Below are 26,312 nucleotides of genomic sequence, written 5' to 3'. Positions count from 1 at the left end.
ATATTCAGATTATTTAATCCCAAATTCCATTTCTATTTTTCTTAATAATTATAGATAAACAGACTTAAGTAAAAATATTTTGAATGGTTATGCTTTTAAATATTTTTCAAATATTTTTGAATGCTTTTTAAAAGCAAAGAGTTATAAAATGTCTTATATTGAACCAGGGTTATAAATATGGCCCATCCATAATAAGAACAATTACATATATTGTAAAATCACGTTTTTGAAGAGTTATTGATGTGGTAAAAATGTTACAGAATAGTATTTAATGAAGGGTGAGACATAAAATTGATGTAGAATGGACCTATTATTTAAAGAATTAAGCAAAACTAGTATTTGTAAGAATATAAAAACATTGGAAGTATTCATCTCTGTAGCAGATAACTATGTCATCGTTTCTTTTTAAAAGATTTTATTTATTCATGAGAGACACACAAAGAGGGAGGCAGAGACACAGGCAGAGGGAGAAGCAGGCTCCTTGCAAGGAGGCTGATGCTGGACTCGATTCTGGATCCCAGGATTACACCCTGAGCCAAAGGCAGATGCTCAACTGCTGAGCCACCCAGGCATCCCTTCCATGTTCTTTCTAAAGAAATTCAAGTATACAGAATTAAAAGGGAAAAATTCTTTTTCTTCCAGGTCTGCCCAAGACTAATACAGAAATAATTAGAAAATATCATTCCCTTTCTATGTATTTATAAAGGTATATTATATAAACACAGCTCTTAATGGTGAAAATATTCTTAACTTACGTTTTCTTTTAATCATATATTATGAGCAACTTTTTGAGTCTACCTCATTCCCTGATATGACTTTATCATAATTTATTCCACTAGACAATTGAAAAAATCTCAGTCCATTCCAGTTTCATTAACAGAATGATCACTGCACACGTCTGTGGGCACACCTATAGAGTGGGTTCCAGAATGGAAGTGCTGAGTCAAAGAATATGAGATTTTTAAAGTGTTAATATTTATTGTGAAGTTTTAGCTCTAAAGGTCATGTGATTTATTTGCACATGCTTTGATTGAGCATCTTTCCATATTGTCTGCCCATTTTAATGGACTTTTCAGTCATTTTGGATTTTTTTTCACTTTTTCATTATTTATAGATGCTCTTTATGTTGATTATTTTTATCAAAAATATTTTCATCTAATCTGTTGAAACTCTGATCCCACATATACTTGGTATTTATTACTCATGTATGAATGCTTCAATATGAAAAAACGTGTTGACATTTTATAATCAGATTTTGGGAGGTTTTTTTTTGTTACGCTTTTCCCATGCCTGTTATGTAGGTCTTTCCTACATTTTCTTTCAGTGTTTTCATTATTTTAACATTAAATCAAGACTTGTGACTATCCAGAAACTTTTATTTATTTTGTTAGTTTTAAAAATACTTAAGATGCTTTTTTTCTTTTTATTTGAATATAGTTGACAAACAATATTACATTAGTTTCAGGTATACAGCATAGTGATTCAACTCAATACATTATGCCAAGCTTACAAGCGTAGCTACCATCTATCACCATACGCTATTACAATACAATTGACTGTATTCCCTATGTTGTACCTTTTATTCCGATGACTTACTCATTCCATAATTGGAAGCCTTTATCTCCCACTCCTCTCACCCATTTTGCCCATCTCCCACCCCCTGGCAACCATTTATTCTTTGTATTTATAGGTCTGTTTCTTGTTTTTGTTCATTTGTTTTGTTTTTTAGATTGCACGTATTAGTGAAATCATATGGTATTTGCCTTTGTCTTATTTTATTTAGCATAATACCCTTCAACTCCATCCATGTTGTCACAAATGGCAAATATCTATATCTATATATATGTGCCATATTGTCTTTATCTATTGATACAGTCCTTGCTATTTGAACATTTCCCCCCTCCATGCTTGCTTACCTTAAAATCACTATCTCAAATTGTTTGGAAAAAAATATTCTGTGCTAGAAAATGTTAAGTTTTGAGTATCTTATCAGTCCTACTTTTTATAATTTAGAAAGTGATTTTCTGGAGTCTCTAGATGTTTATTCATCTAGAAAAAGTGCTATTTAAAAAAAACACTTGCTTGAATTGTAGAGACATATTTTCATTATAATTTGACAGAAGAACATAGAGGAGAAAGAGTATTAGGTGTGGGACTCAGAAGATGGGACTTTTAGTTCTATCTTGGTCACTAACTTTAAGGCCTTGGACAACTCTATGCCTTTCTAGCTCTGTGTGCTCACCTTTGAGTATAGTGAAAACAAAGTCAGATATCCTCCAACACACTTTTTTGTTGTTTCCCCAAGTTGAAGGGGAAAGTCTTTTACACATTGACATATAAAATTAAACATGATGTATATGAAAGAAGACATAAAAAGTGACATAAAATTTTTATTACAAATTGCATGTCATTTTCAAAATTTTTACCTTTAATAAATCTATTTTTGTCAAAATATCAGGTACAGATTTAACTTACTCCACTTCTGAAATATGCCATGTATCCTAATTGGCAGTCAGCACTTATCAAGTTAGATGGCCAAATTTATGTTCTGACTAAAATTTTCCATTTTTTTCAATTTAAACAAACACACTTGCATGTATTCTAGGATGTGACTACCATTTCATAATACTAATTTTTAGGTAGGGGGAAGAAGGGTAGCTAGATAATGGAGGCTTGTCATGAATTGATAGCCTGGAAGGTATCAGACCCCTCTCCCTTCTGGTTTTTGCTTTTCTTTCAAACGTCTATCCTAGAAGAACACATTCTAGAATTGTCCCAGTACCAGCTGGTTTTCATCTCCAGGGCAGTGTACCATAATTGGATGAGGCATTAATACTTTCTTTTATAATATAGGGAAATTGTGAACAAGCAGACTACAAAAGAAATCTAGTTCGGAAGAGGGGCATCGCTCAGCAGAATTTCAAGAAAGGGTAGACATACGTACAACCAGGGGTATTCTAATCACTTCAAGGTGCTGTACTGTAAAGCTCTTTCTTCCTGGTTTAGTTATTCAGTCATTATTCCTGTATAATGAAAATGACATTCTCACATACAGAGGATTTTTTTTCAAAAAGATCTATTCAAATTAATATTTCCCTATCCATTGTTGGGACAGAGAACTTGACAGTGCTCTTAACGGGGAGAAAGGAATCAATCAAAGGCTGAGTGTTTAAAATATAGGAGGAAACCATCATGTTCAGATTTAGGTGTGTAGTTGTCATATGGAAAAATTTCCTTTTCTTCCTGAGGACAAATAGATGGACTAGAAACCTGTCTTTTGATACAGGATGGTGATATGACAATGATAAAGTTCTGTATACACTTAATTTGCTGAATGTTGTTTGGCATGTATCCTCCTTGTTTCAACTCTCATATTTAGATAAAATGTCTTGGAGATAACCATTGATTGCCCCAATAGCAACAGGTGCATTCCTTAAGTTTTTCAAGAGTTAAGAAAGAACCCTGTAACAAAACTATGAGCTTTCCCAAACAGTAAGATGTTTCCACATTGTTACTATTGAGGACAAGATAATTTAAAGACAAAACTCACCTAGTTATAAATATAAACAAAGATCTGTTTACATATGTATATCAATTACCCCTCCGAACAGGGAGGAAATAGTACTGAGAAAACATGAGAAGTGTGGAACTATATATTTACATACCTAATAATTATAAAATACTATCGCTTCATGGTATTATGCTAATGTGCTAATGTGCATGTATTTTGGGTTGATTTCGCCCATCTAAGTACTAATCTGGCCCGACCCTGCTTAGCTTTTGAGATCAGACAAAATTGAGTGTGTTCAGGATGGTATGGCTGTAGACTTTTGGGTCAATTTCTATTGCAGTATGAAGAAGAATGAAATGTACTACTTATGATGGTGAAAGAAATAGAGTTGTTTCTATAGATGACAAATGTAACCATTCACAATTTTGGTTGGAGGGAAAAAGCATAATGATGAAAAGTCATCTGTGTAAGAAGTCATGTGCACTAAAGAAAGCTCTGAGAATAGAAGCCCAGATTTTTAAAAAGCCATTTATTTTAAAAAACTGGTTTGTCAAATCACATATACGAGCAGATACACAACTACCAAAGTGGCCCTGTAATAGACACCAGTGGGGCGTTCACCACACAGTACCTGAAAAATACAGCTAAAAAAGAGGAGTCTGTTGAGTATTTAATTTCAGATACCTACTTGACTCCTTGTTGAATGGCTTTAAGTTAGCATATAGTGAGTGAGAGGTAGAGTCCCAAGTATAATAGCTGATGCCTCAGGGCTCCATTTAAAAACAAAACAAAAACAAAAACCATTTCCCCCTCTGCATGAGGGAAACCTATCCTATTTTTTTTTTCTTTGTGAAAACAGAAGCCAAGTTTCTCTTCTCAAATGGTTCAGCATTCCCAGTAAAAGTGTTGTGTGGTAGCCTAGGTATTGTGCTTCTTGAGCCATCTAATTTTCTTCACCTTCCGATTCAGATTCTGGGGAGAGAAGAGAGAGAAAAGTCAGGTTTTTTTATTAAGAGATTCCTTAAAAAAATAAAATAAAGATTTACTTATTTTTAGAGAGAGAGAGAGCAAGCACGGGGGTGGGGGAGAGACTCATCAAGTTGACTCCCCGCTGGGCGCAGATCCTGACCAGGGCTCCATCTCACAACCCATGAGATCATGCCCCAAGCCAAAACTAAGAGCCAGAAGCCTAACTGATTGAGCCACCCAGGCACCTGTCCTTTAAAAAAATTTTTTTATTATGTAGTGCTCGCTTTGGCTTCATATATACTAAAAAAAAAAAAAAAAAAAAAAAAAAATTTAAGTAAATTGTAGGCCAAACATGGGACTCCAACTCATGACCCTGAGTCAAATAATGCTCTGCCAAGTAAACCAGCCAGATGCCCCCAGAGATTCCTTTAAATAAAGTCATGGAAGAGTTTCTAATCTGCCTCAAACCCCAACCTCCCAAAGAAATTTTCTTGCTACAGGCATGCATTTACTAGGGAAGAGAGTCACACGAGGGCAGTAGCAAACTGTTTTTTGCTTTTCAATGAACTTTGCCTTTCTAAAAATGTACCATACTCATAAATATTATTCTTTCACTGAGTACTCCCATTGTAAGTACTAGTGAAGGTTTTATAAAAACCTACATAATCCCATAATGAGTAACGTAGCCAATTTTTCCCCCTTTCACAAAAGCCTGATGATTTATTCCTTTGTCCCCCATTAGGATGGACAATTTAACAGGTTATCTTTTTTTTTTAAACCATGTAGGACATTTTATTGCTTTTATTTCAGAAAGGAAGGCTAAGTTTGTAGGCAAGATGTTCAATATGGAAAATACCCTAAGAACTTTAGTTTTAGGAGAGCCAGAAACACCTGTGGGAGAGGTAGATACCTTTAATTATAACGAGAAAGTGTCTGCTAAAATGGTTGTTAAATGGCATCATACCTTCTTCTGCGTTTTGTAGCCACTCAACGAATTTCTTCATCTGGTCAAGAAAGACACTTTTGCCTTTGGCAACGTGAGCTTCCTTGTACCATTTCAGTATTGCTTCTTCACTCAGTACATCAGCTGCAATTTCAAACCAAAGATTTCAAAGTTACTACATAAATGTCATTTTTAAAAAAATGTCATGTTTTAAAGCAATTTTTGTCTTATAATTTAAAAGAAACCAATCACTTTAAAATACTAAAATCTAAAAAAACAAACAAACAAACAAACTAAAAGCTCTCTTATAAAACAAACCCGTATCTGAAATGTATCAAGATGAACAGGAATCAAGCTCATTTCCATATAGCAAGCACAGTGCTGTATTTTGGGAGTTAGCTTAGCAAATACTTAAGTGATGAGGATGATGATGATGATATATCCCATCAGGCATTATATATTGCAGGCTCATCTGTGAGTCACTACTGGGACTTGGAAATCTTTCCCAGTGCTAATTTGCTGGTAGGAAAGTGGGTTATTTTGTAATTTTGCAAATGAATCAGCAATTCAGAACACTCTGTGTTCTGCCAACTTCAAACACGTCTTGATTAAGCAGTAACCTCAAATGACTGGTCTTTTAAGAGGATTTACTCTCTTAGGAGAGGAAAAAAAAAGGCAAATAAAAACACATAAGTAGAATATAATAGTGCTATTAACAAACAAGTATGAAGATGAGCTATCTGGGTGTATCATAGGACCAATATATATGTTACTCAAAATTCTACATTTATTCTATCACAAAGTCATGAATTTCTTATAATATCCTAAATCACAAGAGCAATGTTTTCTTTGTACTCCATTAAGAGAAAAACAGGGACATTAGGTAGACTCTTATAGGTTTCTAGCAAAAAGCATTACCTATTAACTACTCTACCTTAAATTCTAAATCCCACAGATGTGCCATGAAACCCTCAAGTTACCACTAATTTAGACTACTTAATGTTAAGAACAGGAAGGAGAATATGAAAATAATTGTCTATGCATTTTGCTAACATTCCAATGGGTTGTCTTTTGGGATTTCAGGGTAAGAAATGAGATGGGAAGCAGATAAAAAGAATTTATTATTGTCCCCAACACCCACCCAATCCATTATAAATGCTGATAAATCACACTAATGAGGTTTTGCAGTTAAAATATAATTTTAACTTAAAAAAACCAAGCAAAATAATTTGATATTGTTTTCATTGAAAACATCACTAATGTTTTCATAACCCAAACTGGAAGTCCTTTTCAGAATTAATTGGTTTGGATTCAGTGGAAGTGAATTGACTAAAAATGCACACAACTGATTGTAGAAAATATCAAGTTTGTTTTCCTTATTTTCATCATTAAATACACTACATTTTGCAAGGGAAGAAGAAAATCTGGATTTACTCATTCATAAAAGCTGGGTATAAAAATCATAATCAAGAGTCCTATAGAATTACTCTTAGCATCTCATCTTTTCGCTCCCATTCCCAGCTCCTACTCTTCTCTCACAATGATAAAAAGACTTTGGCCATTTGCCATCAAAACCCAGTGTTTGCAGAGGTGAGGAGCAGACAGTTCATAGCCCAAGGACGTGACTTGTTCTTGTGCAAGGCTGCTTCGCACAGATTTTTCAAGAACACTCATTGACTCAAACATGGATTTTACAAGTCCTTTTTTAGAGAATTTGTTTTTATGACATTTTTAAAGAGGCTTATGATTTAGATCACTCAATTTCCAAACTGTTTTGGTCATGCTTTCCTATCAGATCACTTAGCATGTACATCTAACATATGTATGTTTTTTTTTTTACAGGCAAGTACTAAAGAACTATTATTATAAAATAAACAGATTTTAAAATGTAACACACACATAGAGAAATGCTATTTTATCTCCTTACTTTAATGAACTATGTATGATGCAATGCTCATGTTGGAAAGCTGATGGAGACTGCACTTTTTCCCTCAGGTTTTCCTTCTGAAGATTAAGAGTTCCTCCGTGCATTTTATTGCCCCACAGAGGCTGCAAGAGGCCATGTCACTATTAAAATGCTGGTCAAACAGACACTAAATCACTAGGTAAAACTTATCAGAAGCACTGTCCACAGAAAGTGAGGCAAACTGCAAAGTTGAGTTCCTAGAAGAGCCTAATTTAGTAATGAATACTTGCTGCAAGACCAAATTTCTAGTACCAGGGAAGAAATAATAAAGAGGGGGCAAAAACAATTACACAGGACAGCTTAGGAAGCAAAGCACAGACATCAAAAAGTTGAAGAAACTCAACATTTGTTTAGTGAAAGGCCTAATCTAAAGAGGAAAGAACTTCCTGAGGTACAAAGAGAGAACTTCCTCCCCTACTAAGGAAAAGTGGGGAGAGGAGTTCATTAACACTGAAGAACAACAGTGTTTGTTGGGATCTCCCAGAAATGCCTGCTAGGAATATAGAATATCAGTAAAAGTACAGTAAGAAAAACATTCTACAAGTGCATGTAGAATTCTCTCAGATTACAAAATATCTTCTTCCATTCTATCTGGCTTAATACTATGTGCCTCTAACATCCTATCTCACTTCTCATCCTCCTCTGTGTGAGTCTTATTTTAGAAATGAAATGGTGACTTTAATTATTGGTTTTCTTCTACACTCTAAAATTTAGGATCTATTCTGTTCATCGTCTCATTCCCAGCATTTAATGGAAGATCTGCCATCTACTACGCATTCAATAAATGTATGATGCACAAATCCAACTTGATGAGAAGAACTACATATTTCTCAATTTGCAGAGTTATAATTTAAATGCTGGGTTTTCACTAGGATCAAAGAGAGAAGACTGTACAAGTGGTCTGAGAATGGCAAAGCTGTAGGAAAGTTTACTTAGATATTTACATTAAAATCTTATGTCACTTGTGGGGGTGCCTGGGTGGCTCAGTGGGTTAAGTGTCCCACTCTTGCTTTTGGCTCAGGTCAGGATCTCAGGGTTGTGGGATTGAGCCCTTTGTCAGGCTCCCTGCTCAGCATGGAGTCGGCTTAAGATTCTTTCTCCCTCTCTCTCTGCCCCTCCTCCCCACTTGTGAACTCTTGTATGTGCTCTCTCCCTAAAATAAATAAATAAATAAAATCTTTAAAAAAATATATTAAAAACAGAAACCCAAAACGATGTCACTTAAAACTTATGAAGTTCATTATTTTAGGGATGTCACATAGACATACAAATCAAAAATAATTTACCTTAAGAATGCTATGGTGAGAAGGCCACTCACCTTTTATTAGGAGGAGAAAAGAAAGTTTCTTTCACAAAAATGTGCATGAGGGACAGAACTTAACCTCAGAAATACCTGCAAACCACACAATCCATGATAGAGGTACTAACAGGGTTTGAGGAGGGAGTTTTATATTTTTCAGATCTACATGCTGAGAATATGGTATGTAGCTTTGGGACAAAAGGAAGAGAAATTATTTTAAGAGGTGACTAATGTCTGAAAATTAGTGATGGGCTTACTATCTTATTATTTTTCTTACTGCATAGAAATGTAAAAATCTAGATTTTAATACTGAAAGTGAATCTTAACTTAATGACCAATCTATACTTTTTCTTTCATTCTAGAAGAGCACTATTATTTATAGTTTATTCACTTTCATTCCCTTGTTATTTACATGTTTGAAAAAAAAATCTTTCAATTTGGCATTCATTTAAAAATAATTAAGTTTGTCAAAGAGACAGGGCAAATCATACCCCCAAGTGTCTGTTATCCTCACATTCTAGAAATATTCTAGAAATACAGGGAAGGTATGTGTGTATATTAACAGAGAGAGATTAAAAGTGAAAGGAGAAATTACTTATTTCTATTACATTTTTAAAAACCTGCTTTAAAGCAAAATATTCCTTACAATAAATAAAGGGAATCCACATTACTACATAAAAGAAGCAAAACAGATACTATTTGGTATTTGTTGAATGTGTATGTGTACATGGAATTAAACAGAAGTATAATCTTGGAGCATGCATGTTATTATAGTTCATAGAATTTGTCAGTTCTGGCATTTTGTAACTCTTTAGACCACTGGTCCTGACCAACAGTCACAGCATCACCTGGAAATGTGTTAAAATGCAAATTTGTTGGGCCTGAACCTGGACCTTCTGAACCAGAATCCCTGGGGAATCTGTTTTAATAAGCTCTCTAGGTGATTCATATGCACAGTAGCACTGGGAAGAGAGTGCTTTAATACATACACACTATTCCTGAAGCATTTCTAGGCATATGAAATACAGAATAAGAACATCCAAGTCCTCATAAAACAAAAAATGTACATCTCCTGGTGCACAGATGTTTGTTGGATAAAATTAGGTCAAATAAAAAACCACTATCCAAAAAAAGGTAAGAAGGTAAACACTAACTCTTAATAGTAGGGTGGAAAGATCATTCCTTGGGGATTCCATGTTTCCAAGAGGAAAAAAAAAATCTAATTATTTCATCCAGTATAATAGCCTATCTGTATAATTTTGTGGGAAATTATGAAACTACCTAGGAAATAACACTTAGTTTTCATCCCTCAGCGATGTATTTTCGGTTTCCATTTTATGGTTTCCTGATTTCATTTACAAAAATAACTAAGCCAGAATAAAACTGACGTTGACACCTTCCTGTGTTCCCTTGGGTTTGCTCATACTTTCCACAGACCTGACTTTTAACTACTTAAAACCTGACCACCTAGTTAATCAATGGCCTTAGGAAGAGCTATTGCTTCTTCTTTTTTCTTCTTGGTATCCACTTCTCTGTTAATTTTATAATTTCAGGTCTCTGGTTCTTTTGCATGTGGAGATGAAGAATAAGAAATCACTCAAAGTATCCAGTTTTGTTGTCAGTAGATGTTATAAGGAGTACAGTGGGAAAGAATGTTGACATTAATGGTTAAAATGAGAAATCTGAAAAAGAATTTTAATAGATGCCATTACTGACAAAGAATAGTACGTGTATATGTGTGTGTGTGTGTGTGAAAATCAAGTTCAATAATAAAATGAAGTGCTCCTGCAGATAAGGCTCAAACAGTTACGTCTCTGTTACAAAAAGATTTGGTTTAGTTGGGTTAGCTTTTTTTAAAATATAAATTTATTTTTTATTGGAGTTCAATTTGCCAACATATAGAATAACACCCAGTGCTCATCCCGTCAAGTGCCCACCTCAGTGCCCATCACCCAGTCACCCCCACCACCCCCCACCCACCTCCCCTTCCACCACCTCCAGATCGCTTCAGTTGGGTTAGCTCTTAAGTGACAAGAAAGTAAACTGTGTGCTTAGGCTAGTAGTTTACAAACAGTTTGCTTTTCTATAGGGGATAATCCTGGCCACTCACAAAGCAAATGTGAAACCTGTCTCAGAGGTCTCTCTCTACCAGTTTACAGTGAAGTGAGCAATGGTTAGTGTGGACAGAGTGGCCACAGGCTGGGTGGGCACGGTTTCTCTTTCTTGGCTACTGGGTACCGCAGGTGGGTAGGCATATATGACCCTCAGGTTGGGTTCTGATGGGTCACCTTGGGCATCCTCTAAGCCCTAGTTTTAGGACGTTGATATCTCCTGACACCATGTCCAAGAGGACCTAATTCAGATCTGGCCAGAGAAACACACCAAGTACTGAACTTCAAATGGGACGTGGAAGCACATACTCCTACTGATATAAAAATTGTGCTGAATACCCTCATGCTGAGAAAGTAAAATATTACCCAAACACTTGTAGCCAAGATATGTGCATCTGAAGAATCTGGATAATTAGAACTCTGTGAAATGCTTGAACATTTTAAAAATAGCTATTAATCAATAATATAAAATTCTTACACTCCACATGCTCAAATTATCATTCAAAATAGACAAATTTAAAAACACATAGAAAGGAAAAAGAAACATTTAGTTGATGTTAATCATTTTATAATGTTCAAAATATATCATTTCTTAAGTGCTCTTTCTTACCCCCATAAAACTATGTGAACTCAGACCAAAGAATAGCCCAGGATCATTTTTTGTATACTACAGGTATAGAAAATGAGATCAGTTAACACTCTAATAGTGTTCACTTATTAAAGGCAGTGCTAGTTGTCATGACAACCTAATCCTTCCAAATACAATGAAAAGACAGTAAAGTGAAAATTCTAAAAATAATCATTTCCATGAAGAACAGGAGAATGGCTGGACCAGATAATTAAAATACAAAGTAAAAAGCTAATTATTTCAGTCAGCTTTTTAGCATCTGAGCAGGTCTGAATATACTACAGGCAGCCCTCAGTAGTCACTGTTATTAGAGCTAATCCTTAAAATTCAAAAGCAGACCTCATTACTTTTTGTTAGTACAGTCTTTTTCACCATCCCTCCCCACCCAAAATAATAACCAGTTTATCATCAGCCTTCTGGCAATGGGCCCAGGGGCCTAATCATGCCTATATGGCATTTGCACTTTCTCTTTTCACATAATATGGTTGCCTCACTAAAACTTACAAAAATTAGCATGAACCCCATTTCCCCCTTTGCCTCCCCCAACCCTGTGCTGGGCCTCAAAGAGCTTCAACAAAACATGGAAACGTTGTAGACTAACATGGACAGATACCTTTATAAAAGAGAACCACGATCTTCTGAAAAGCTTTCATGAAATGGATGTTGTCGTAACAGTATTCTTGAACCTTCTGGAGGAGGATCAGTTCTGACTGGCCCTGGGAACTAAACACAGCCAGCAGTGGAGCATATTGCTGGAACAAAAGTGGGGAATAAGACCAACCATTAATTTTCATGGGAAGTACAGGGCCAACAATACTTGAATCACAGCAGGAATCGGGGATTTGCTTAGAAAGCATTTACTTTTAGGATTATAACAGTGTCCAATCAGAATTTATCTTTTATCTTAGCATCACAACAGATTTCTTCACAGTACCCACTAAAAGAAGAGATCAAATATGAAATTCTGACTTTATTAAAGGCTATGTACTATGTCATCTACTGGGCACTATAAAAAGAAAATAGAGTGAGGTCTTGGAGTGGCCACATTCGGTATTGGTGGAGTGTGGAGTTTTCTTTTCCATATATCCCGGACCCCCCTCACAGGTCATCTTTGTGGTTTTGTTCATTTTGTTCATATTGCTCCCTTTGTCCCAATTGTCCCTGGTTTCCGGTCCCTGATGTATAGCCACCATTTTCTCTTAAGACCTAACTAACCCCATTCACAAATTTCCTCCAAGGAGCCCTCCCGGATCAAGTTAACCTGCAGATTTTACTCACTGCTCTGTTCTAAACCCTGAGAGTTCTTTAATTTACATTCTACCTAATTTCTACTAGGTAGTTTTTGACTTACTAGCTCAAATGTAAACTCTGAAGGAAGGATCTAAGTCTTTCACTCATCTTAATATAGTTTTATAGGGATTAAACAAGCAAAAACATGTATCCATGAAAAAAACATGCAATTTACACAATGAATTGACTTCTGACCAATCAGACACTTCTCAAATTCTAATGCCAATCAGTAGTCTACTTTAACAAAATTATCAAGAATTTTTGTCATGTAGAAAGAAAAAAAAAAACACAAAACAATAGTTAGGCCATATTTTTCTTTAAATACTGAATATGATTATTCTGTGAATTTTCTGACATTGTGTTTATTTTTTTAAGGTTATTTATTTATTTATTTGAGAGCAAGAGAGCATAAGCAGGAGGAGGGGCAGAGGGAGAGGAAGAAGGAAACTCCCCACTAAACAGGAAGCCCGACACGGAGCTTGATCCCAGGACTCTGGGATCATGACCTGAGCCAAAGGCAGGCGCTTAACTAACGGAGCCACCAAGGTGCCCCCGACATTGTGTTTAGTAAGAATTTACTCTTTAATATTTCATAGGCCCTTACCTCTGAGACATTTTAGATAATGGCAAATTTGAAATCAAAACAAAACAAAATAAACCCACAACAACAACAAAATTAAAGAAAAAAAAATGGACATCTATCTTTGGCCTAAACCTGGGTGAAGTGCAGTTAGAACCCATGTGTCAAATGTAGAGTTGACAGCTGCCATCGGTCTGCAGCCACAACTGTGCCCTCTTGAGTCTGTACCTTCAGGTGTTTAAGGGCCTGCTCCGCAACCAGTTCTTCCTTCTTGTTCCATTCAACAGCATTCATTATACAGGTCCACAGAAGTCCAATCACTGCTGTCTCTGGAAGATCATTCCTCTTCATTTCTTCTTTGACGTAGAGCACCACCTACATTTCAGGGAGGAAGGGGTCAAAGAGGAACAGGCAGGTAGGAGGTTCCCTCTCACTGTGCCTGGTCAGTAAAAGGTTTTGGGTGGATAAATATTCTGCTCAGTTCCTCTTTTCCTGGGACATATTCTCAGCGGACAAGAGGGAGGAAAAACACAATGATGTGTTCTCAAAGCAGATTTATTTTTAGTCTAAAAATTAATAGGTTCAGCTCTGGCCAGGAGCTGCTGGGTAGTAAGAAATAAGAGGGAATCTTTGTTCCTTAGGAGTTAATTCTTTTACATGTAGCAACCCCCCTTGGGTCCAGCAGAGCAGATTACGTGGGCCAATTTGATTCTCTCATGGGGTTTCAAACAAGGGAATGGAGCCGGGACTCTTTTCCTCCGATCCTCAACTCTCAACTTTAAACCCGTTGATGAATGATGTCTTGGGTTTGTGCAAGTCCATTCACTATAATTTATTCCTTAATGATTACTTCTGATGACCCTGATTCCCCATGTGAATAAACTATAAAGTGCAGAGGCAATTTTTTTTATATGATACATATTAATCCAACAACAACAGACAGGTTATTTTCTCCCTTAGAATCATGTTTAAATATGCAAATTTATCCTCTAATCAGATAGCCTGGAATAAAAGGTCTGCCTAGCTTAATCAAACTTGTTTAGAAAAGTATTTTCCCTTTTGAAATATAATCACAAAGACAGGTGTTAGGTCCTCCAAAGTGATGAAACACCATAATCTCTATCAAGTATACTACTGCTTTGTGAATAGCACGACTCTTGCCCCATCCCCACTCTTCAGGGAATATAGTTTTCTTTCCTCCTGGCTGGTGTCATAAATGGGTTAAGTGGCCTTAGAGAAGAGAGGGGACTGGGAGGTCCCAGTGCCTGAGCTGGCTGGAGGAAGCTGCCAAGATAGGTGACATCCTTGCATCCAGAAGCATCAGTGTTATGATGTTGGTTTTGCTTTTTTTCCCCTCCATCGAAAAGTCATGTTCAAGTTCTTACTTGGAGAAATGTTCCTGAATATATTACTGACCTTACTGCCGTGAGACTTAGAAATATTTTTGTCACAACACCTCCATCTGCTGGATAGCATTGGTCCAGAATTCTCCAGCCACATAAGGTGCCGGGTGGGGCTTAGAGCACAGAGTGCTAAGCACTTGGGACTTGGAAGTGAATGGCAAAAGGAAAGGACTTGATTTAATTTTGGATTATCATGTAAAAACTGTTAAAGTTCAAATAGGAGGTTTTCTTCAGATGGGAGTTTTTTTTAAATATTTTATTTATTTATTCATGAGAGACACACATACACAGAGAGGCAGAGACACAGGCAAAGGGAGAAGCAGGCTCCGTGCAGGAACTCGATCTCGGGATCATGCCCTGAGTCAAAGGTAGATGCTCAACCGTTGAGCCACCCACGTGTCCCAGATGGGAATTTTTTTTTTTTTTAAGATTTATTTATTTATTCATTCAGAGAGAGTGAGAGAGAGGCAGAGACACAGGCAGAGGGAGAAGCAGGCTCCATGCAGGAAGCCCAATGTGGGACTCGATCCCGGGTCTCCAGGATCACACCCCGGGCTGCAGGCGGCGCTAAAGCGCTGCGCCACCAGGGCTACCCAATTTTTTAAAAATTAAAAATATACAGTCATAGTTATACAAACTACCATTATAAAAAAAGGTAGTATTTACATTTACAGGGATACACAGCTATTCCGAGTATGATCAAATAAGCCACTGGCCCAACTGCTCTTTTCCCAAGATATAAATTAAAAAACCATCAACATTTTTTGTCTTGAAATTAAAAAAAACTCTACATATTCATACCCAGTGATCCCTGAAATACCCAGTGTTGATTTCAAATACTAACCATATACTTAGCCATATTATATTATCTGCGATAAAATGGAAAACCCACTCTATAATGGTGTATATGGAGTGGATGGCAACTCTATTTAACAGATGAACTATTCAGCTAATCACAGTAGCCTGATAAAATAAATCACTTGCGTGGAAATGACCATCAATTTCTGGAACATGCTAGAGGATTCTGAATCAAAACTTTGCAATTAAGCTAGTTTAAATGGTATAAACAAATACATAAAATTCACAGACGTAAACAAAGGAAGTCTCCTTCAGGAAGGTCAAGTCTGTGCTACATGATGTTACTGCTCCCATTCATGTGTTTTGCAGTGATACAAGCCGATGGTTTCCTACCTCCTTGATTGGGCATTCCTGAGAAAGACGCTCCTGGAGCTCCTTCTGCAGCTCCTTCCTGGTGCCCAGGGACTGCTGGACTCGGAGGAAGTCGGAAAGCTCCTTTAGGCCTGCGTCAGTGAAGTATTTAGCAAAATGATCCACGCTCTGCCTATTAACTGGAAAGAGTTCCTGAAAGACAAAAGGACAAAGACTATTAAACAAAAAACTATTCATATTTCAGTAAGCATAAAGGACAACATTTTCATATTAAAATAGCACTCAGGCCATCTCATATTTGGAAGACCAGAACAAAGGATGATTGTCAAAACAACAAATCTTGGGTATATTTCTTGAGCATTCGCTAAGCACCTTCTAAAATTAGGCAGTTTTATAGAAAAAGAGAAAAAAATGCTAAGCAACTTATATAAACTGGCTTCACTCATTGTGAACCAATATTTACTATCTCTTTCACTTTAATCAAAGTGTAGCATGTATGAATACAGAAGTAAACTTGCTAAATTAAATGCAAATAATATGATAACTTATGAGTTAAAAGGCAAAAGTCAGTTTTAATACTGCTGAGATGTCTTGAGATAACATTAGAAAAACATTGACTATTATCTCAAGAACCTCTATTCACATTCCGAGAAAATGCTGCTATTATTCCAATACTAGCTTGGAGCGAAAGAAAATTTTTGTCTATTAATGATGGTGGCTCTAAATTAAGTCACAGCAAGATCTAATCTAAACCAACCCTATCAACTCTTCAGTTCATTACATAATTCTGTTGGAAATTTTTAAAGAGAGCAGTATACCATGGCTGCTTGCATATTTTTACCTCACTTCCATTTTACCTTACACAGCTTGGCAGAGTCTCAGTAACACTTAGTCATGTTCTAATCCTGTATGACTTTAACACCCAACTAAGATATTAAGACAGTTTTTAAAGCTCTCACATTTTTCAGACTGCTGCAGTCTAAAAAAATAGATCCAAACTTTCATGGTGGTTAGATTTGCATATGTATGGTCAACGGGCTATATTGCTCCAGTAAAAATCTCGGTGGAAAAATCTGTAACAGGTTTGCCACCAGGTAGAGGGACGGAGCCAAAGCCCTCTATGACATGACTCAAATTTCAATATTCTCTATATCATCATCCCCAAACTTGTCTTGTTGAGTTCCGAGTTTCAAAATGTCAGAAGAGTTGATGGGAGCAGCTATTAAACACATATTCAGAGCAGCCCCAGTGGCTCAGTGGTTTAGCGCCTGCCTTCAGCCCAGGGTGTGATCCTGAAGACTGGGGATCAAGTCCCGCATCAGGTTCCCCACAGGGAGCTTGCTTCTCCCTCTGCCTGTGTCTCTGCCTCTCTCTCTCTCTCTGTCTCTCATGAATAAATAAATAAAATCTTTAAAATAAATAAATAAACAAACAAACAAACATATTCATGTTAAAGCAAACATTTCATATCAGACTGAAATTCTGGCACATTTGTTCTGTCATTCAAGAGGTCTTCCAAATCTGAGATGCAGGGAACTAATTTGAGCTTCTTCTATGAATCAAAATGTGATGGGCATATTCCTCATAATTATGTAAAGTAAAAATTTTTATAGAGGATGACTGAAGTCTCAACAAGGCTAAGGAGCTTGACTGAAATTGTGTGGCCAGCTATATTTAAGGTCACAGCTGAGGACACCCAATTATTCTGTTACTCCACACAAGTATTCAATATTCAATTTAGTAAGAATGGGACTGCAAAGCTTGATCTACAATTATGTTCAGAGCAATATATCATCAAACATATTACTGGTGGCTTATTTATGAACTATATCCATAGCCCTTATAAATGACACATAATACACTGAAGATTATTATTCAGATTAAACCGAAGTAAAGTTGGTCTAAATCCTATCATGACATTTATTGGCTTGGAATATGGTTTGTGTTTGTTAGAAAAACCCTATCTAGGTACAAATGTCCATCAGATTAAAGTCTCCCCGCTTCTGCTCTTGCTTCTGAGTCTATTCCCAAAAGCAAAGCCAGAGTGATCCCGTTTAGACCCTAAACACAATTATACACAATTCTGCTGAGAATTTCCCAAAAGTTTTCCATCAGAATAAAAACCAAAGTTACTAGATGTTATCGGACCTGCTACATCTCTGAGCTGATCTGTTCTTTCACTCTTACCAACCACTCTCCCCCTTACTGCCCCCAACATGCTATGCCCCAAAACCTTTGCATTCTGTTCCTTTGCCTGGAGAACTCTTCCTAGAGATACCTAGATTGCTCACTCCTTACCTCCTTCAAGTCTTTACACAAATGTTACCTTATCAGAGACCTTCTCTTACCACTGAAAATCGCATCCTACTCTGACACTCCTTAGAGCTTCCCTAGTTCATTTTTTCCTCATAGCACTTTTAATTTCTTATTGAACTACATTCTTTTTTAAAGAGTTTATTTATTCATGAGAGACACACAGAGAGAGGCAGAGACATAGGGAGAGAGAGAAGCATGCTCCGTGCAGGGATCCTGATGTAGGACTTGATCCCAGGACCCCAGGATTCACAACCTGAGTCGCTCAGCAGTCGCTCAACCACTTAGTTACCCACGTGCTCCTGAACTACATATTTTAATGGTTGATTTAGTCTGTTGCCTTCCATCCCCTCTTTTCAGAGTTGCTATAATTTTTTTGTGCTTCCATATTACAGAAGTGGGTAACTATTGAACTTTGAGATATGCTTTTTTTCCTAAAATGTACTAGTACAGTCAGAGAGAATTTTGTTGTGTTAAGGAAACAAAAACTTTCCTCTTTGATGGTGAAACTGACCCTCTAGTTTCCCCTTCATTTACTGAGTTAGCAAATAGCAAGCGGCACGGTCCACAGAGAAATACTCTGTTCTTGTCAAGCATACAGTGTTTCTTGTAGAAATGTCTACCTGTGCTTTTCTTATCCAAAACATATGCCGACATGGAAACCTCGTAGGAACAGTTAAATAATATACTTTTCAAAAAGGAAAGACATTAAAAAAATTTAAGTGACTTAATAAAGTTAACCAAGCTCTGCCTATTGGCATCTTTAAGGAATCATGGCTTAAGAAATAACTGAGTCTTTTGTGGCAAGTTATAATAGACTGTATATTTGTTCCCAATCATTTGCCCTCTCTCCTTTAAATAAGTATTAAGAAAGCCCCTCCTTGCTGTGTCTGTGTGCAGAGGTGGAACAACAGTAGGTTACGACAGAATGAACTTTCCCACACACCCCACTTCTAGGCTTCACGATGACTTCTTTCGGCCAGTAAGAGCTGAGCTTTTACTACACTGGAGTGATTCACTTCTATCTCCTGCGCTCCTGGTCCTTTGCCACGAGGACAGAATGGCCCACATGGGAGGTGCAGCTGCAGGCTAGGTCTCAGAATGAAAAGGTATATGGATCACAGTGGGACGTGGCCCAGATATAGCTTATCCACAGACCTAGGAACAAGAATATATATTGTCTTCCCATGAACTTCCATTCAGCTTTGACACCTATCACTTACGTTTTCTCCTTCTGTATACAGGATCTACCTGAAGTCCTTGAGAAAGTAGGTTCTTTAAGGCAAGGAACTTTTCTATCCTGTTCTCTCCTGGCTCCTCAACTTCTAGGATCATGCCTGGCACAGAACAGGCACTCAAATATAGGCTGAATAAAACTTATTATTAGGGACACCTGGGTGGCTCAGCAATCTGCCTTTGGCTTAGGGCGTGATCCCAGAGTTCTAGGATAGAGTCCCATATTGGGCTCCCGACAAGGAGCCTGCTTGCTTCTCCCTCTGCCTCTCTCTGTGTCTCTCCTGAATAAATAAGTAAATAAAACCTTTAAAAAAAAAAAAAAAAAAAAAACCACACACACAACTTATTATTAGCTCCAGAAATTAGCTAGATTCTGTATCTTTAAAATTTTCTTCTTAATCGTATTAAGACTTTAAAGACCCAAAAGGGCTATTTTAAGGTAAGCTTTAAGAGATAAGAAATTTTAAGTGATTGAAACTAAAAGCATTGGGGGACCCAGGTGGTTCAGTGGTTGAGTGCCTGTCTTCAACTCCAGTCGTGATCCTGGGGTCCTGCTGGGAGCCTGCTTCTCCCTCTATGTTTTTGCCTCTCTCTCTGTGTGTCTCTCATGAACAAATAAATAAAATCTTAAAAAAAAAAAAAGGACAGTGAAAGCATTTATAGTTAAAATTATCCTTGGGTTTTCTGAGGGGAAGAGCCTACTTTTAGAATTACCCTACAGATAGGCAGATACCCTTGCCCACTGGAACACTTCAGAAGTGAAAAACAGGAAAGACCAGGTGAAGAGAAGATGATAAAGGTGTCCTTCAATTTTAGACTTTGTCCTAGATTTCAAAAGCAATGTCACTTGGAGAAATTTCTGTCATTTGCACATCTGTTGCTTCTAGCAGAAAGAAATTATAGTGAGCAGATAGAAATATAAGAACAAAATTTTTCTCTTGATTCTTTTTTAAATACAAAGAGAAATAAAAATATAATCAAGTAATTGTGATCACAGAAGCTTAGAATCAACCACAATAAACTTATTTGCAGTTTATTGCAAATACCCAAGTATTTCCAAGGTATCTTGGTATAAACAAGGAATCCTGTTTAAACTGTTATTTTTGTTAAATTAACAATCATGTGAGATCAGTGTCATCCATCTCTAACCTAACACATAAATGTTTAATTAGGTGGGACTGATGGGACTTTATAATATTACAACTTAAAATTGGACACCTTAATTTTGTCATTCCATTTATTTATAAAGATTAAGTTGAAATTAGTTTCGATCTGCCAAATATACAGAAATAAAAGGAACCACGCTCTAATTTAACATAGACCCAAGCATTTCAGGCATGGATCGACAAACCCACAACTGACACATCAAGCATACAATCCCTTGTCTAGACAACACTTACAAGCAGCCTCTTGTCTAAGTTGGCTTTTCTCAAAGAAGAGGTAACAGAGTTGGCATCTTTTTCTGCCATCCATGCTTTAAAAAGCTTGACAGCAAATGAGGCTGCAATACCTGTTAAAAAAAAAAAAGAAAAAGAAAAAGAAAAAAAGTGAGAGTTTCATTCCTTTCATAAGCAAAACCACTTGTGATGATGGACAAGGCCACCCTGCCCGTTAGGTTTCCTGAAATGAGTAAACTGCTCAAAGACTTGAATTGGTTGAGTACAAATGCATAGCTCTCTAGGTGCAGTTCTCTTCTCTTCATTAGGCACAGTTCTATTTTCATTACTCAAGAGAGTATTTTTTATAAGAGGGAAAAAGTTAAAATATTTTTCAAAGTGGGACTCCCTAATTCCAACCTGGTAAAATTGTAAATTTATTTATTTATTTTTACTTTGGTTTCAAACAGATTAAAAGCCCAGTACTTTCTAGTGCTTTTGCCTCTATTTCACTCTGTGGCTCACCAATATTTTATGTGTGTAATAGTAATCCTGAGGTATAGCAAACAAAAAATGAAATGGCAACATGTCAACTATTTTGCTGATAAATAATACTAGTCAAAAACCATTGTTGGTGATGGCTATAAATACAGCTATGCAAGAAAGTACATTATTTACTTTACAATTTTACTTTTTGTAAAAAGCATTTGAAATACTCATGAGCTAAACTATAAAAGCATTGAGGCTGTTTCAAATTGAACTTTTTTTGGGATATTTTTTAAAGAGATGACTAAAAGAGCCATGGTAATCAGAAAACCACTCGATTACATATCCATACTGACATTAAGATTTATTTCCAAATATAAGTAATTAGATAACTAGTAGACAGTTCTCCTGTGAACACTTCAAATTTCCAAGTTAATGTTACATTTACTTAAGAGTTAAAATGTAGTTGAAATATTAAATTGATTTTTCTCAATTGAAGCTTCACTATTATTGGTCTAAGCAGCTCTATTCCCCTTTTCTTTTCCTAACAGTATTCTAACTTTGCTTAGGCCAGGTGACTTCTAGTCTAAGTCCTGGTACCACCTCCTTCTGTATGCAATGATTAGAGACCTCATGGGTAGCTAATCTGCCCAGGGAATCTCCCTGGCAACTGCTACTGAGCCAAAACAAATCATGTGGCCTATGACAGCCAATTAGGTGAAAGCAAGATGAATTAATTATCCTATGTTGAGAATTAATCTTTCACTGAATCTGAACAAGAAAGCATGTGCCAGCAGACATCTTACAATGACAAGGGAAATCATACTTGGAATGATGCTATTAAATGGTAGTGAGAAATAATGGGAGAAAATATCTGAGACCTGGATGACATTATTGTTCACCCTGAAGTCGAGGCGACTTCTATACTTTATTTGTTACATACGAAATGTTCTTATATGTCAACAAATGTTCTTATATAGCAATTTGAGTCTTGTATTCGAAATTAGTTGCAAGTAAAAGCATCCAATTGATATATAATTTAGGGAAACGCCAACTTTATCCAGTTTTCTTCACTTGAATAAGCAGAGGAACTAGTCAAAAAAGAAAAAAAATTGAAAACTATGGCTAGGACAATAAAACAGGTGCTATATGCTAGGGAATTTTATATTTGTTGACATGAATTTTTAATACTCTCAGTTCACCAAGTCAATGTAAAATTTAGTATATATTTATGCCATTAAATAAAAAATTAAGATGCAGTATAATCTGTATTTCATTAAAAATAATATTTTAAATCAGGAATGTAAATCTTAGCTTAAACCTATCACTTTGCATTAACAGTGGTTCCTATTGGAAAATCTGGGAAATTTCTCTATACTCAAGATTCTTCTGAGTGGAATAATCCTTTCTCCTTAGCTATTGTGTGCAGTTGGGAAAAAGGTGTAATTTATCAATATATTCCTATTGAAGAAGGAAAAGTTTAAGCCTCTAGCTTCTAAAGATGGTGGAGTGTCAGAAAAAATTATATGACACAAACACTATGTCATTCTGTAGCAAATGTATTTTTCTTTTCCCCCTCTTTCTCAAATTTCAATATAAAATTTTCAAATATAAAGAAAAATTGAATAAATTGACTATAAATACTCATATACCCACTACCTAAATTTTATACCTGTTAGAATTTTATTAGCTCCATCACTGTCCATCAGTCTAATAATTTTTGATACATTTCAAAGGAAGTTGTAGGTATCACTTAGAATTTTACTACAACTAGAAAGAAAAGTATTTTTTTTATGAAGCCTAGGATAATCTAATATAATTGGCATTTACTGTTTACATTTTACCTTGTTTTATTTAAGTGTAAAATGGCTCACAACATAAATAAGATGTGAAGTATCACAAATTCTCTTTAGGAAAACACTTTAAAATGTCATATTAACAACACACTAATAATCACAGAATCTGAACTGTCACAAATCTAAGCTATGTTAAGTCAAAAACTATAGAAAATCTCTAAATAAGATCACTTGATTCTAAATTTACTAATCTTTCTTCAGCTACAAGGAAACTAGAATCCATTTCACTGTAAGCATGAACGAGGCTGGGACTTCAAAATTTGTAGGAGAAAAACTAAGTTCTAAGAAGCAGATGTTTTCACAAAAGCTCTTTTATTTTTAAGAAAAAAATAACTCTTTGTTTTGTGTTGCATTATAACTCGAATATCATTATCCTCCTCTAAGAGCCTACTTTTGTTTTATTCTATAACCAAGTGATTGTATATATGCTTATCAAACTCTTAATGCCTTAAAATTAAAGCAAGACTTTGAGGCAACCATCTGGACGTTCTTTCTAAAACTGAGATAATGAATATCTTAAAATGTGATAAAATGAACATCTGAGCACAAGGTTTTGGGAAGTAATGGTTTAGAAGAATGGTCCTAACCAGGGAAATAACATCCTGGTGGGGGGTGGCGAGGAGTGAGCATTTGGGAACATGAAGGGGCCTTTTTTCATTATACTAGAGGTGGGTGCTACACACTGGTATTTTGTGCCTAAGGGCAAAAAGGTTAAATTCCCACAAAGCACAATGAAGCATTTTCCCAGCAAAATATGCCGGTAGCAACTAAATTGAGAGAAGTGGCTTAGACTACATCAACTTCAGGGTTATCTGACCTAGACATTAAAGTCCTACAGCCCAAATTTCAGGTTATTATTAGTTTTTATTTGTCTGTATGAGTGGGCATCTTCTGTCTTCCAGTTCCCTACAATAAGCACATACAATTCTTATTGTTTAAAGATAAACAGAAATTCTCTTACAAGAAGGATGGCTGGGTAGCAGAACACAGTAAGAAGAGGTACTGGTATTTTTCTAACCATCCGTGGCATTACTTTTTATATCTGCCAGGTAAGAAAGCACGAGAGTAATTACCTTCTTTGACTAAGCTGTCGGTGAACAGACTGGTGAGGATGGTGGCAGGAAGGGTGCCATTGCCCAGCAGGATCCCCGACAGCATTGCCAACTTTGTCTGCTCTGTTTCGGAAAAGGCTTTAAGGAAGAGGAGAAGCTGTGGGTCAAACAAAAGAAATTATGTCTATAAAGCCAAGGACTAAAGTAGGAAAATAACAAATGGAATGTGCACGCATGGCTAGATGGCAAACAGCTAGCTGGTCATATGCAGAGCATAGTTATTATTCATTAGAAACACACACATATGCTCACTCGTAAACTGGATGCTAAGGAAAGTGAATTTCTCAGGCATGGTTCCTTTCTTCCAAGTTTACTTACTTACACATAGCTATATATAACATCCACGGAAACAAAAAGAGACATTTGAACAGTGTAAATAGGCTACCTAAAAAATTTACATTTGACTTTGTACAGGACAGAGGGTACATTTTACATAATGAGCATAGCATTTACTGATGTATATTACTGTCCTTCACATTTTTCATTTTTGTGGGTATCCTGTGCTCCCACTAGATCTACCCATTTTATTTGGGTTTGTTAAGGCACAATGAACAAAAAACAGGAAAAAGTCAATAAGCTCTGACATCATAGATTTTTCTGAATTCAGAGCATATAATGTTCTTCAAAGCAAGACTGTTGAGTGAGAAAGGGGTTTCTTAAGTTCTTGATGCTCTTGTAAAAATAACAAGACTCAAACTTGGTATTTCTCGGATCAGGCAGTTTTACCAGCCCTGGTGATGAGGTAACGGAGGATCTGACACAAGTTCTTAATGGAGAAAAGACCTCTGATGTGTTAGAAAGAGCAGTTTTGGAGGGGTAATTGAAAAAGTAGCAACCCCAGAACGGCTAAAGGAAAACCTAAGCAAAAGCGATTATACCTCACTTCCCATACCTCACTTCCCATTTTTAATTCTAAGAGTATTCAGTCATGTGCAACGTCCCCCTCTTTCCCCACCTAGTGCTTTGACTCTATTCCATGACTATCATAGTCCTTGGGCATGTTACCAAGATCCCCAGGGCTCAACATCACAACTGGGGCATTGCTGACTTTTTCATTACTTTGTACCAATGAAATTCCATTAACTCTGTGCAGTACGTAGAGCAATATTAATTTACCATCCCTGACAGTTATAGGATTATTACATTACAGGGAAGTTATGTGATTCTAAATGTTTATATTATGAGTAAGTGGCAGAACTAGAATCAAACTTGTCCATTTCACTCCCAGGTTATGCCTATTAAAGTAGCAAAGAATTAAAAACAAAGTCACCTTCAAAGTTTGTAAGAAAACAATGAGGGAATGAGAGAGCATCAATGGGTACAGCTCCAGGGAGCACCAGGAATGAGGCAGAGTAAAAGGGCTGACAAAATCATACACACCTCACATTAATCTGGCCTTTTCCTCTGCTTGTAAAGATGATTAAGGTTCAAGTGGATAATGAAAGATAGTTTCCAAAATAAACTTTTAAACAGTACTTTTTAAGCACATCAATACACTCGCACTCATTAAAAATACTCATTTTAACAAAATAGTACAAAAGTTAGATCTTTTATAAAAGTAATATTCACATCGATCAATTATATTAATCAATGTTAAAATCAGATGCTGTGTATATTCCAGAATGTTCCTTAAAAAATGGATATACCGTGAAAAATAAATCATTTTTGAAAGTATATTCATCATATGAATGAAATAACTAAGAAAGCTTTCAAGGTGCCAATGAGCTAATAGAAGTGAAAACATGACAGGTAATACATTAGACAAAAGTAGTAAAGTGCTTATTTAAATGCTTTACATCATTTCCCCCCATTATTTCCATTCTTTTATTTATTTTTTTAAAAGATTTTTATTTACTTATTCATGAGACACAGAGAGAGGCAGACACAGGCAGAGGGAGAAGCAGGCTCCATGCAAGGAGCCTGATGTGGGACTCAAACCCGAGAATCCGGGATCACGCCCTGAGCCAAAGGCAGGTGCTCAACCACTGAGCCTCTCAGGCGTCCCCCATTTTTTAAATTTAATCAAGCATTGTTATTTTTCTAGGCACCTAGCAATGTAATG

The 26,312-nt window shown here is 36.3% G+C and overlaps 1 protein-coding gene across 4 annotated transcripts in view; it reads right to left on the bottom strand.

Annotated features, from left to right (window-relative positions):
* Nucleotides 1–1,358: 1,358 nt before the first annotated feature.
* The window catches only part of BZW2 (basic leucine zipper and W2 domains 2), a 65,939-nt gene continuing 40,985 nt past the window's right edge, over nucleotides 1,359–26,312 (bottom strand). For all 4 annotated transcript variants that reach the window (XM_072764453.1, XM_072764456.1, XM_072764454.1 and 1 more), the window contains 7 exons: nucleotides 24,212–24,347; nucleotides 20,821–20,930; nucleotides 15,893–16,063; nucleotides 13,527–13,673; nucleotides 12,042–12,180; nucleotides 5,445–5,567; nucleotides 1,359–4,483 (listed from right to left, as the gene is read on the bottom strand). In XM_072764453.1, coding sequence (XP_072620554.1) covers nucleotides 4,455–4,483; nucleotides 5,445–5,567; nucleotides 12,042–12,180; nucleotides 13,527–13,673; nucleotides 15,893–16,063; nucleotides 20,821–20,930; nucleotides 24,212–24,347 — 855 coding nt within the window. In that variant the 3' untranslated portion in view covers nucleotides 1,359–4,454. The remainder of the gene's footprint in view (nucleotides 4,484–5,444; nucleotides 5,568–12,041; nucleotides 12,181–13,526; nucleotides 13,674–15,892; nucleotides 16,064–20,820; nucleotides 20,931–24,211; nucleotides 24,348–26,312) is intronic.

Source organism: Vulpes vulpes, chromosome 7 (assembly GCF_048418805.1).
Source record: "Vulpes vulpes isolate BD-2025 chromosome 7, VulVul3, whole genome shotgun sequence".
Lineage (NCBI taxonomy): Eukaryota > Metazoa > Chordata > Mammalia > Carnivora > Canidae > Vulpes > Vulpes vulpes.
This window is presented reverse-complemented; position numbering and strand designations above follow the sequence as displayed.